Below are 13,629 nucleotides of genomic sequence, written 5' to 3'. Positions count from 1 at the left end.
GATTTATCAACATTTTCTTGATACTGTTCTGTAAGTCAAACCAACTTGTGACCATTCATGCTAACCTTCTTTGTACATTTTCACTATTCCCTGTGAGTCTGAGTTGGTATGGATACCACACTTTATTTGTGTTTTAGGATGGGCTGCACAAATGTTTTGTAAACAGTCTCCTTTGTATTATTATTATTATTATTATTATTACTATGCCACTGAGCCAAGGGGTACGCCACCTGTTTTACCTATTATTGAAGCTATGTGACCATTCCATTTGATATCCCCAAAAATTCTTACACCCATGCATTTGAATGAGTTCACTGGTTGCAGTTGTGATTCATTGTTATTGTAGTCATAGGATACTATGTTTCTGCATTTTGTGAGATAGACAATTTTGCATTTCTGAACATTCAAGTAAAATTTCCATTCCTTATACCACTATGAAATTGCATCCAAGATCTCCTTGATATTTGTGCATATCCTTTCATATAGTGAGGGGTGTTTAAAAAAAGATTTGTAGAAGTTCACTACACTATGTCTTCCATACAAATGAGGCCAGAAACTGTTGATAAATTTTAAGTTTGCTTGGGACTAATAGTTTTTATTTTATAAGGGTATATCTTTTACATGCATGTGTATATGGCCTTGGGGTACATTTTACAATTACATTTAGAGTGAAAGTTTTTGTTTATCTTTCAAAAATATTCAATATTCCCTCCACTGGCCACATAACATACATCTAGACAATAGTCACACTCATCCCATAATTTTGTAAGAATGTATGGAGTTCTGCATTTGTTGTGTTGCTATACAGCTTAAAAGTTCATCTAAAGTTGTTAGAAGGGGAGGCACATGGACAGAGTCTTTCAGAAACTCTCACGGCCAACTGTGCAATGTAGGATCTGTACAAACTGTTTATGGCCAATCCATCATTGAGGCAGTGAGGAGATGCAGTATCATATCAGGTTTTTAACGTCGTTATGTCCTGTACTTTGTTATACACAACTGCATCATATGTGACAAAGTGAGGTCACTGTTAATATTGTCTGCCAGGTCATAAATAAAGGACATTAACAGCAAGGGTCCCAAAAGACTTCTCTGAGGCACACCTGAAGATACTTCTACTTCCATTGTGTCTCTCCATCTAAGATGACATTTTTTATCCTCTGTAACAATCCAGTCACAAGCTTGGATTGTATCCTCTGTGATCTAATTTTAGTTGATAAGCATCAGTGTGGTACTGAGTGAAAAGCTTTTTGAAAATGTATATTCCATTTCATTTCTTTGTGGTTGTAGGACAGATTTGATTTGTTGAAAGTATTTGCACCAGTCTCATATTTTATATACACTCCTGGAAATGGAAAAAAGAACACATTGACACCGGTGTGTCAGACCCACCATACTTGCTCCGGACACTGCGAGAGGGCTGTACAAGCAATGATCACACGCACGGCACAGCGGACACACCAGGAACCGCGGTGTTGGCCGTCGAATGACGCTAGCTGCGCAGCATTTGTGCACCGCTGCCGTCAGTGTCAGCCAGTTTGCCGTGACATACGGAGCTCCATCGCAGTCTTTAACACTGGTAGCATGCCGCGACAGCATGGACGTGAACCGTACGTGCAGTTGACGGACTTTGAGCGAGGGCGTATAGTGGGCATGCGGGAGGCCGGGTGGACGTACCGCCGAATTGCTCAACACGTGGGGCGTGAGGTCTCCACAGTACATCAATGTTGTCGCCAGTGGTCGGCGGAAGGTGCACGTGCCCGTTGACCTGGGACCGGACCGCAGCGATGCACGGATGCACGCCAAGACCGTAGGATCCTACGCAGTGCCGTAGGGGACCGCACCGCCACTTCCCAGCAAATTAGGGACACTGTTGCTCCTGGGGTATCGGCGAGGACCATTCGCAACCGTCTCCATGAAGCTGGGCTACGGTCCCGCACACCGTTAGGCCGTCTTCCGCTCACGCCCCAACATCGTGCAGCCCGCCTCCAGTGGTGTCGCGACAGGCGTGAATGGAGGGACGAATGGAGACGTGTCGTCTTCAGCGATGAGAGTCGCTTCTGCCTTGGTGCCAATGATGGTCGTATGCGTGTTTGGCGCCGTGCAGGTGAGCGCCACAATCAGGACTGCATACGACCGAGGCACACAGGGCCAACACCCAGCATCATGGTGTGGGGAGCGATCTCCTACACTGGCCGTACACCACTGGTGATCGTCGAGGGGACACTGAATAGTGCACGGTACATCCAAACCGTCATCGAACCCATCGTTCTACCATTCCTAGACCGGCAAGGGAACTTGCTGTTCCAACAGGACAATGCACGTCCGCATGTATCCCGTGCCACCCAACGTGCTCTAGAAGGTGTAAGTCAATTACCCTGGCCAGCAAGATCTCCGGATCTGTCCCCCATTGAGCATGTTTGGGACTGGATGAAGCGTCGTCTCACGCGGTCTGCACGTCCAGCACGAACGCTGGTCCAACTGAGGCGCCAGGTGGAAATGGCATGGCAAGCCGTTCCACAGGACTACATCCAGCATCTCTACGATCGTCTCCATGGGAGAATAGCAGCCTGCATTGCTGCGAAAGGTGGATATACACTGTACTAGTGCCGACATTGTGCATGCTCTGTTGCCTGTGTCTATGTGCCTGTGGTTCTGTCAGTGTGATCATGTGATGTATCTGACCCCAGGAATGTGTCAATAAAGTTTCCCCTTCCTGGGACAATGAATTCACGGTGTTCTTATTTCAATTTCCAGGAGTGTAAATCACAGATCACTTAGCCAAGCATTCATTTTACGATTATACAATACCTGGAATGTAACATCAGTTACCTTAAAAACGTTATCTGTACAAAATATCTGAGTCATTTATTATTATGAAGGGACCTTACGGATTGGTCCTCTTCAATTTCCTTTATACTTTATAGGATATCAGTTTCCCAAAGCAGTGCAACGCAATTCTCAAGTAAACATAACTTGTTATTGAATATTCAGAAATTTTAAATCCATTAACTAAGGGCATAGCATCGGAGTCCTGTAATGGTGACTTGAATTTGGTGTTTATTTTTAAATATTAAATCATATTTTTTTAAATAACATACTTTCATGCAATGACTATTGAAAATAAAAAATATGTTAAAATGTGATACAGAAGTGCAGAATACCTGACTGTTAAATGAAAAATTATTGTTCAATCATTATAAATAGAAATGTTTTACACTTTTTTATTAGCAAATTTGAATGTATTGTGAATACTCGTGTTTTCATGTGATTAGTAATTAAAACTGAAGAGAGAGTGATAATGAATATAGAAGTAAAATACAACTAAAAAATGGTTGCTCAAGACTGATATGGACAGTTGTTCCCCCAACCTAATGACTAAGCTGTGTCGTATTTGTTAACAGTATGTTGCAGGAGTTACATCTGTGAGAGCCTTAATAGAATAAGTGCACAGTTGCCGTACAAGTCATTTAAAATGGGTGGGAACATTCTGAATGGACAGTGTTAGGAAAGGAGATATAAAAACAAAAGTGAGTGAGAACATTTTGACTGGGACAGTATTATGAAAGGACAGATAAAAACCAATGTAGTTACCAGATGAAATTCAAATATATTTGTTAAATTAACACAAAATGCTTACAGTGAGTTAAAAAAAGTTAGTCTTCAGATCTGATAGTCATACATGACAAATTAGAGTGATGATTTTTTTTTCTTTTTTTAATTTTGCTACTTACTCTTATAAAGAAAAATTTTATTATTAAGACACTATTAAGTGACAGAAGAACTTCTGTCTGAACTGTTTGCAGCAAATGAACAATATAAATTACAGAATTCATTCACACAACTTTAGACATTGCAATAATAATCAACTCTAATGATTATTTTATCAATCATTCTGTAATTCTTAGTTTCTTGACTATGGAAAAGATCATTTCAAAGCTTGTGACATATCACTGCTAACTTAAGTGAAACAAGATTCAGCTGTCACAGAATTAAAATAAGTAATTTTACAGCCATAAACTTTTAAAGTGCCTGTTGCAGGTAGCAAATTTTTTTTGCATTGCCTGAAATGCAAAAACATCTCTTTCTAACTGGAATAATACATTCCACAGAAAAATTGGATATTTTTTAGAACAAAGTAATGGAATAATCACTTCAGTACAACAATGAGATACGAGTTACCACAATGAAGAATATATATATATAATTTAACAGTTCTCATGAGGAACTAAGGATGAGTAGCTTTTGATTCTGCTTCTAGACTGTAGCTATTTTGGTTGTGGTTGTGATATTATTCTTTCACTTAAGCCACATTATTGCAAAATTCTGTAGATAATCACATTTTGTTTGATTGAATTACACATCCTATTGTTGTTATTGCTATGTTTATGCCCATGGTAAACCATAAATATCACTTAGCTGCAAGAATAATCATTTTAGTTTATCCTGAATAGACAGGACCCATAACTGGAAACAAATGTGAACAGCTATTTCTCTCTAGTTAGTGGAAACCTTTTCGACCTTTAAGTGAAAAGTGAGTAATTAAGCTGGGTTTCTTGTAACATCAAACATCTTTTGAAAGACCTTAATTTAACTGGACACACAACAAATGAAGAAGAATACTGCCTGAAGGCCAGAAAATCCTTCATATTAATGGCATCATTTTACTAAAAGTCCAAGTGTTGGGACAAATTACATGCTTCATAATTAGATCATTTTGCATACTCAATTTGAAATCAATTATCACATCACACTTTTTAAATATTACGTAACAGGAGAGACAAGACACACTAATTACCTGTATGTATGTGAGCAATCATTTAGCTCTATGCTATTTTGTCTAAAACTAACATAGTGAGGCTGTGGCTGTGTACAATTAATGTAGGTTGATTCTTTTTAAAATCAACCCACATTAAGCATTTAGCTGTTATTGTCTGGGGACCCTTCGACAGATTCACTTTTTTTATCTTTTCTTTTCTTTTTTTCCCTAAGTTGAGACTCATATGTTGGTTGGAACATACACCACAAACATATCTTGCTGCATGCCGAGAAGTAAATAAATGCAAGGATCTACATACTGTGAAAGTGATGGTCTTCTCTTTCCTGTTAGATGTAGTTTAATAACTAAATTACCATATACTGCAGTTACTGGCTTGAATTGTGATGTGATTTTCAATACAGCAGAATCCGTTTCTCAACCTGTTTACGGCAAATTGGACATTCTGACATGCGATCACCACACATTTGACATGTACCATGACCACAGAGGAATATCATGTTTTTTAAACGATCCAAGCATACTGGGCACATGGTCTGAAATTTGAAACAAAAGTTTATCCAGAATTAGTCATAAATATCCTTTGCAGGTACTTACGTCAGCTAACACAGTATCAGAAAGCATGGAGTACAAAACCGATTTCAGTATATAAAATTACAGGACTAGCATGCAAATAGTTTATGTGAACTGTCAAGAAAGTCTGTTATTTGTTTCAAGACATTTCTGTATTAATTGATCCTTCTCCACTAGGGGAGGGGAGGGAGAGAGAGAGAGAGAGAGAGAGAGAGAGAGAGAGAGAGAGAGAGAGGGCGGGGCATATCAAAAAGTACTAAATTAGAATGTGTTCCCATTTTTGCAGACCCTACATTTTACTGATGATATTTAAAAAACTGAAATTCCCCCACCTTCCCTACTTACATCGAAATTTATTGGCGATTCAGAGGTCTAAAATGCAATACCTGCTTCGTTCTACGATTGGTTTCGTAGCGTAAAACTTTGGACAGTGTCATTGTTTTTATCAGGCCTAGATTATTTCTGGAGGTGTAAATCTCATTTGTAGTGTATAAGTGCAAATGTTTTCACTTTTTGGACAGTTACTGTGTAGCGGTCAGCAGCAGACAAGGCAGTCAAGTTCAGTTTCCACATTATTTGTAGAATGTAAATAAAGAAGAATGAAAGTTTCTGATGTGAAATGTAGGCAACGTTAATGTATTATTACTTTACCAATAGTAAAATTTTAAAAATTATGAATGATGTTTAATAGATGCCATATGTGGAAGTTATATATTGATGTGACATTAACTTAAAGTTTACTCCCATACAATATGCATCGAAACAAGGAATTCCACTAATAGCTCAATTATAGTATTTGTAACATCTCAACCCAAAAATATGAGAATAGCAATACTCATATTGCATAGTAAAACCTTACACTGCAATTTAATTTATTAAGGAAGTCATGAATAATTATTGATCTTGTTAATAGCTATTTAATTACAAATAACCTACAACAAGATGAATGCCAATCAGGCTTTTGTAAACATTGTACCATAATACCTGCTCTAACAAAATTTTCATAGATGACAGTGTCGTGGAAATTAAATCAGCTGTGTCCTTTGAACTGAGTAATTTAAGAGTAGATCATGGAAAACCTAAATTGAATGGCAGGATATGTATTTAAACTTGTTCCTCCAAAATGTTAATGTAGTGTCTTAATTCACTATGACAAAACCTTCTGTGCAGTAACAAGAATCTAATCATACAATGATAAGAGGCAAGTGTAGATGTTACTCAGAGCCCAGGAAAACCACTGACTTGGTTATTTTGCTTCAAATTTATCTCCACTTGCAGACAAATAGGTTTACCCGTACCTGATGACCTGTCAGCAATGTAAAGCAGGAAAAAACAAAGTTGAAATGAAACGGCAACAGGTAGTACTCGGCCTCCACTCGAGGTTTGGTATCAGGTTTGACACTATTCTTATTGCTGGTAATGATGTGCCATCAACATTATCCCACTAAAAATATGCTTGTATGCTGACAGCCTCTGCATCTATTGAACTACTCAAATGATTAAACCATTTAAATCTGAAAAGGTTCTGGTTCCTCATTTTAGTCTGATCTACATGCTTAGTCTAAAATACATGCTTTCTTCATCCTATCTGTTTCTATTTCCTTACATCTTATCTGCTAGCCTTATCCTGCTATTTCTTGCTCTTCTCTGGACTAATCAGCTTCTACTGCTGTACACTGAAATTCCATTTATTCATTTCTACTGCTGCTGCTGCTACTACTACTACCATGACTGCTACTAGTGGTAGTAGTATTGGTGGTGGTAGTAGCAGGAGCAGTAGCAGTAGCAGTAGTTCTACACGAGAGAGCATTAATCTTACCACGTGAAACAAAATTTTCAAAATCCCTCCCATCTTCAGTTCTAAATGGGGCAAACATAAATTTCTCTACTGTAAAAAGAGTGTTAGAATAATGTTACATGAAAACTTGAAGTGGACTGAAAACACTACCTGAACCTGAAAGACATTCCTCCAAGTGCAACATATTTTTTTAAAAACAAAAACCCTTTGAACCTGAAAAATAAACTTAAAAATATTCGACTACAGTGAGTTTATTCTCCAAAGCCATTCTCAGGAAGCTCACGGTACTTGGAACCACTGATGAATGACAGGCACTAATTTGGTCAAACTGAATAGACCAACTAAAAAATAATAATGAGGGAGTAGCAAAACAGTTAATACACTGATATAATATTGGGGAGGAGAGTAGTTCAAATCCAAATTACACAAGTCAGATTTAGGTGCTCTGTATTTCTGTTATAGTAAAATCTGGGACAGTTTCTTTACCATAAATATGGCCATTTCCTTCCCTTCCAGTCTGAGCTTGTTCTCTGTCTATAATGGCAGTGTCAGTAGTTGGATGTTAAACCCTAACTGTCCTCAATAAAGCCATACTCATGCCTATTGCATAACAGTTAAATATGTCCTGGAAAAGAATGGTCTTTAATAAGTCATGTGTGCTTTTAACCAAGCTGTATATTTTGTCAATATAGGATATACTTGCAATTTGACAAAATTTACAAAAGATTTTTCTATACTTTACAGTTCTCAACATCGTGTAACTAAATGTATTCTAGGAGGTGACACGGGGGTGGGGGCGAAGAAATTTTTATTATTCACATAACTTTCACTTATATTACCTTTTTTCCTTCTTCCTTTCCTGTTTGCCTTACCTTCACTGCCTATATCCAGCCTTATCTTGAATTATCACTTTTAAGTTTTAGTTCATCTCTAGGGCATGATAAGAATTGACTTTTGCTGTATCTGTACATCTTTCCTTTGTTATTATATTTCGTTTAGGACTATGGTGGGCCATGTAGTTCTCAATCGTGGTGAGCTTTCCTCTTAGCCCATTACTCTCTGCTCCTGGAGCTGTGGGTGTTTTTCTTTTCTTGAGTAAATTTCACTTCAGATCCCAGACACACTGTTATTGCTGTGAGTGAATGGAGAGACTCTGATGTTCTGATGAGCATCTGTACTTCTCTGTTGTGAATGTCATTGTGGTTAATTTCTAGGTGCCCAAGGTATTTGCTTACTAATCTTGTCCACATGGCATTTGTCACTTTCTCTGTATACAAAGACACCTATGACATGATTCTCCATTTGTCCTGCATCACAGTATGTCTGTATTAACCTCTTTCTCATTGTTGTTTTAATGCACTCTAGATGTTGGTAGAATTCCTTATAGTGCTTGATAAATGTACCATCATCTTCACTGATGAGGGACTGATGACCCTGTAGTTCAGACCCTTTATTCTCCAAACCAACCAACTGCCCTTCATTGATGGGGGGGTCATTACTTTTGTCAGAATCTTTCTATCCTTTAGTTCTCATTTCCTGCATTATCTCTTTCTTACTAGGTTCAGTCATTCTGAGGCATGCATGCTGAAGGACTCATTATGGTGTTATAGTGTTGGAGTTTGAGGTTGAGGAAAAGGGATTTAGATCTGTTAATCTCTCCAGTTTGGTGTGCCTACAGTCAATACACAAATCCTTATTTATTTTCAGGATTATCCATTCTCTGGTATATCAATGTGTTGGCCAATGGGATCACATAGGGTACATCTCTGATGTTGGTAATGAACACTGTCTTGTTGATGGAAATTTTCAATTCTACTTAGCTGCTATGTGGTTGAGTGAAAAGAGTTGGTAAGCAGCTTGTTCTATGCTGGATGCTGAAAGTGAGGTCATCTGTCGAGGTTAGGCAGTGGGCTACCAATTGACCCTATTTGCGATAGATTCTCAATACAGGGTGCTCTGTAAGTGTTTCATCTATTCACGAATAAGTTTGTGCAGTAAACAGTTGAAGAGTAACAGGCCATCTTCTTGTCTAACACCAATTCTTCCCTTGTACACAGTTCCTCTGTAAACTTTATTTTATATCTTGTTGTCTAGGCTCAGTTCAGTTAGCATCTGGAAGAGAAACTTTTGTCTCCTAAGTCAGAGCTTTAGGAGGTTGGCAAACATTGTTACTTAAGATGAGTCTTCTTAAGTTACTGTAAGTGAAAATGGTTTTGAAGTTCAGGATCTTTTCTGCACATTATCTTGACTTCCTGCATCTGGCTTAATGGTCTCCTACGCAGGAGTCTACTTGACCCTCCATTCTAGGAAGTAATGCCTTGCAGAAGATTCTGTACGGCGATATAAAGAGGCACATCTCTTTATAGATGTTAGGGTCTGACAAGTGTCCCTGCTTGTGTAGTGGACAGTTGACAGCAGAGATCCAGTCCTATGGAAGTCTTCCTGTTGCACAGGTATTGGCTATGAAATGAATAATCAGGGCTCAATCCTCATCTGTGTATTTCCACAGTTCCTGATGGTACCATTATCCCTTGCTTCTCTGTTGGATTCAAGTTAAAAATGATCATCTACATCTTGTCTTTAATTGGAGTGAGACTATTTGCCTTAGTAACAGGCCTAGATTCAATGTGCAGTTTCTCTTCTGGTTCCTCCAAGTTGGCGAGTTCGATGAAATATTCTGCTTATGTTGCCAAGAGATTTTGTCTTCATTTCTTGGAAGTGAAGTGTCTTGGCTAAATAGGGAGTTATCTGCAATCTGATAGCTTGGTACAGGTCTCTGGTATTGTTCTTCTGGAACTCCCTCTCACTCTGCCAACAATGTACTTTTGCACTGTCTCTCTTTGTTTCCAATGATCCTGTTGGATTTGTTGTCTGCCCTCTTCTTCTCATGAAGGGATCACTTAAAAAGTTATCAACTACTGCCACAAAAAACATCAATCTTATGTGTAACTCTTTGCAGATGTGCCTTGCTTTGGGCTGGTACCTGCAGCTGAGTTACCCACCTGGCCTTTATCGCCATGTGCCGAATATTTTTTGGAGGGCACAATGGCGATTCTATTTGTCACTCTTGAGTCTGTGCAGTAGTGGTTAAATGTAAATACAATGAACAAATAAGTTATTTGACACTTAAAGCTTCACAGCTTCTCTTCTGCTGAATTACTCAACATACTTTCAAGGTCATTAAGTGTTGTCTCAACTATTGTTCCGGTAGTTTTTGACACAATTTATTAGCCTATGACAAACCATGAGGAGGGGGGGGGCATCAACAACACAATACCTGTAAAATAATGGGCATAAAACAGTGGGTAATAACCGACAATTACAAACGTAGTACAACCAACATTTTTTTGGCAGTGACCTATACTGTTGGCTTACACAACTCTTACCTTTCTTATACACTTCTTTCAAGAGAACTACTTTTTCTGAGGTTATTTCTGAAATAAGTGCAAAGGTATTTCAAATCTACCTTGTGACTCCAAGGAAATGCGTATTTTTGTCACAAGATGTGTTTCGTTTTATTGAAATAAAATATCAACGGTGGTCTTAATAAAACACATATACCATTTTGGCTTGCTTTCTCCATAAAAAGAGAGAGAGAGAGAGAGAGATGTTGATGTTAGTACTTAAGATGTTTGCTCGCACAGGGGAGAAATACAGAAGTCCTTACATTTTTTTCTCAACTTATGTCTTTACTTACTCTTGAGATATCATTATTTGTCAGGGAAAAATGCTAAAACTTGTCTGAAAATCAGGGAAATATCAGAGAATCTCACTTGGGGAAACTTGTGGAAACTCTGTAGAGAAAAACGAGTGCTCCATCGCAGACAGACAGATAGATGGGCTACCTGTTATAAGTACACTGTGTAAAGAGTGTTAGTAAGGCACAGACACTGTCTTGTCTAGTAGATAACCAAAAGGTTGCTTTAATTTTAGATCACTTTCTGCGACACTGAAATGGTTGGTTTTCTCCAGTTAAGCTTCCTTTGGTGTAAACACTTTTTTTTGTTTTTTTGACTGTAACTTCTGAAGTGTTTAACCATCTGTACAAAAAAAAAAAAAACTCCACTACAAACAGTTGGGAAGGGACAACATCTGTATGCCACAAAACTCTTTGCAAGCTTACCATTATTTCTTGAGCACAAACCCAAAAAATGTCTCCAGGCAATCTTCAATACCAAATCATCAAGAGTTCTGTTACTTTTTGTTGGTCTCCCAGTAATATTTGTGGTTTGTAAATAGACATTTAAGTATATCCTCGTTTCACTGAAACACTGTAAGTTGTGTTTTTAATTTTTGTACTCCACACACAAAATAGATATTCCAGCACCTGAAATCTGTGAAGTTTTTGTGTATGTCAATGCAGGAATTCACCTGGAGAGAGTTTTAAAAGTCGGGAACTCTTTAAGTGAATACATTTTATACCTACTATGTATATTTTTCCATCCTTTTTTCCCCCAGGCTTTGGACTGGCAAAGCTAAAACTATCTATATTTTTATTTGTATCACAAGCTTCGAAACATAGCACAATGTAGTGATACAGTGCACGTTCTGTAGTAATATGTGCGTGTTCTGTATTTGTAACTGCTTTCTCAGCCCACTTTGTTTTGTAGTGGACTGTGCATCTATCCCCTAGTGGCATACCTTTCTTTGAGTCCGGAAAATTTCTCCCAGTAAGTTGTAGAGGATCACTGTCATCACAGCATATTTCTCTGCCTTCACCATTGTGTGAAATAAGCTTCAACCAGTTCACTTACCAGAGACAGATGTAACTCAACATTTTTTGTGCTGTTACTACTATGTGGAGAGCAAGAGCATATTAAATGTACAGGCCCAAGAAAAAAAATTGATGTTCTTGGAACAATCCTAACATCAATGTAAATTTTATTTTTCATATAAAAATAGTCATAATTTAAGGTTCATTAGAAACACATTTAGATGCACAGTGAGCTAATACATGTTTCTGGCTAAACTGGTACAGTTCATTTCAATGCCCTCATTCTCCCCCACAAGTATTTGCTCCCTCCCCCTCCCATGCTCAAAACACTTTCTGTTTAAAAAATTACTCATAACCAAAGTTCTAGTGTTCTAGAATGTTCCAATCTTAACTTGTGACTATATCCACAATTCAGTCTCATAGTTCTCTAGCTCTGATTTTCAAAAATGCCCACTTCTACTAGAACATCTTGTAAGTTTGCTAAGTATTTGGTTTGGAAAATTTCATGGTTTAATAATTTATGGCAGGGCCTTGGAATACCTACAGAAATAGAAATTATTTATATGAAACAGTAAAAATTTGTCTTGTTTCTGGCAATAAAAGTTATGGTTTAAGTCAAACCAATTTTCTCTTGCTTGTTATGATACTGTGTTATCTTTTGCTCTTTTTCATGTTCTTAATATAAGTAAAACCAAATTCTGATTTTGATTTTTTTGCTCATCTATAAGTAACTGTGTAGCACAATGCTTCAGGCAGTTGGTAATAGTCATCTGCAATGTCTACATCTTTGTTTTACTATCAACGTCAGTCCTGGGTTAGTTATCCATAAATACATCTCATGTTACAATCCCTGTTTAATTATTAAAACATTTACACCTCTGTCAGTCCATGGTTAGCTTTCTTGTGAATCTGTTGCAAATTTACAACATGTACTTGGTCTATGGGTATCAAACATTACATTAACATCATTTGGGAGAAATATATTTGTGTATCATACTTTTATGTCAGTACTCTAATCTCCACCAGTAAAATGTAAGACTTTGTTAACAAGTGTAATTTGCCTACCTGGTTTAAGTATTAAGACCCTTGACTGTTGAAAAGCAGATCACCATAAAAATAAAACTGTGTTCCTATAAATATGAGGGAATTGAAAAGTATGTGCTACAGTGTAGTGTATGTACTTTGTCAAATGTCAGTCAAACCCATTAATTACATGAGAGTAATTTAAAACAACAGATTATGGGATCATTGAAGGTGAATTTACAGACTTCACTGTATTCCACATTGATTTCACTAATCTCAATAGCACATCAGTATGGTTGACTGCCCCAGTACTTAACTTGTAACCTGCAAGACATTGTGGTTTCCTCAGTCTTTGTCAGTTTTTTTTCGCCCCAAACAGTTCTGTGGTGTCACAGGTTGTCGACACTTCTCTTTCATTGCACAATTTCATGACAAGTGGTATACCAGTGTAAATAAATTTGATTTTGCACTGTTTTAGTTTGTCCTGTAGTTTTGGCATGTTGCCCCTTGCTCCTAGTTTTCCAGCACTGCAGGGTTGTGAAAGTAGAGAAAAGGCCGGTCTTGAATACCAATTTGTATCATAAAGATGTTCAAATATGACTTTATGAGTTTTGCCCCTTTTCCCCAAATTGGAAACCAAATTCCTTCGTTCCACCCATATGCACAATAAATCCATGACATAAAATGAGTCTTACAGCTGCCCAGTACAAACGCTTTTATTACAGATTTACTTATTTTGGATGA

General features: G+C 37.7%; 1 protein-coding gene across 2 annotated transcripts in view; it reads right to left on the bottom strand.

Moving 5' to 3' along the window:
- Window positions 1-3,686: 3,686 nt before the first annotated feature.
- Window positions 3,687-13,629, bottom strand: part of LOC126262719 (E3 ubiquitin-protein ligase MIB1-like) — a 50,383-nt gene continuing 40,440 nt past the window's right edge. Inside the window, exon 9 of one of the 2 annotated variants that reach the window (XM_049959508.1) lies at window positions 3,687-5,313. In XM_049959508.1, the coding sequence (XP_049815465.1) occupies window positions 5,173-5,313 (141 nt within the window). In that variant the 3' untranslated portion in view covers window positions 3,687-5,172. The remainder of the gene's footprint in view (window positions 5,314-13,629) is intronic. The other variant, XM_049959509.1, reaches the window with a different exon arrangement.

The sequence above is a fragment of the Schistocerca nitens genome, chromosome 6, assembly GCF_023898315.1.
Source record: "Schistocerca nitens isolate TAMUIC-IGC-003100 chromosome 6, iqSchNite1.1, whole genome shotgun sequence".
NCBI lineage: Eukaryota > Metazoa > Arthropoda > Insecta > Orthoptera > Acrididae > Schistocerca > Schistocerca nitens.
Note: the sequence above shows the minus strand (reverse complement) of the source record. Positions and strands in the feature narration are given on the sequence as shown.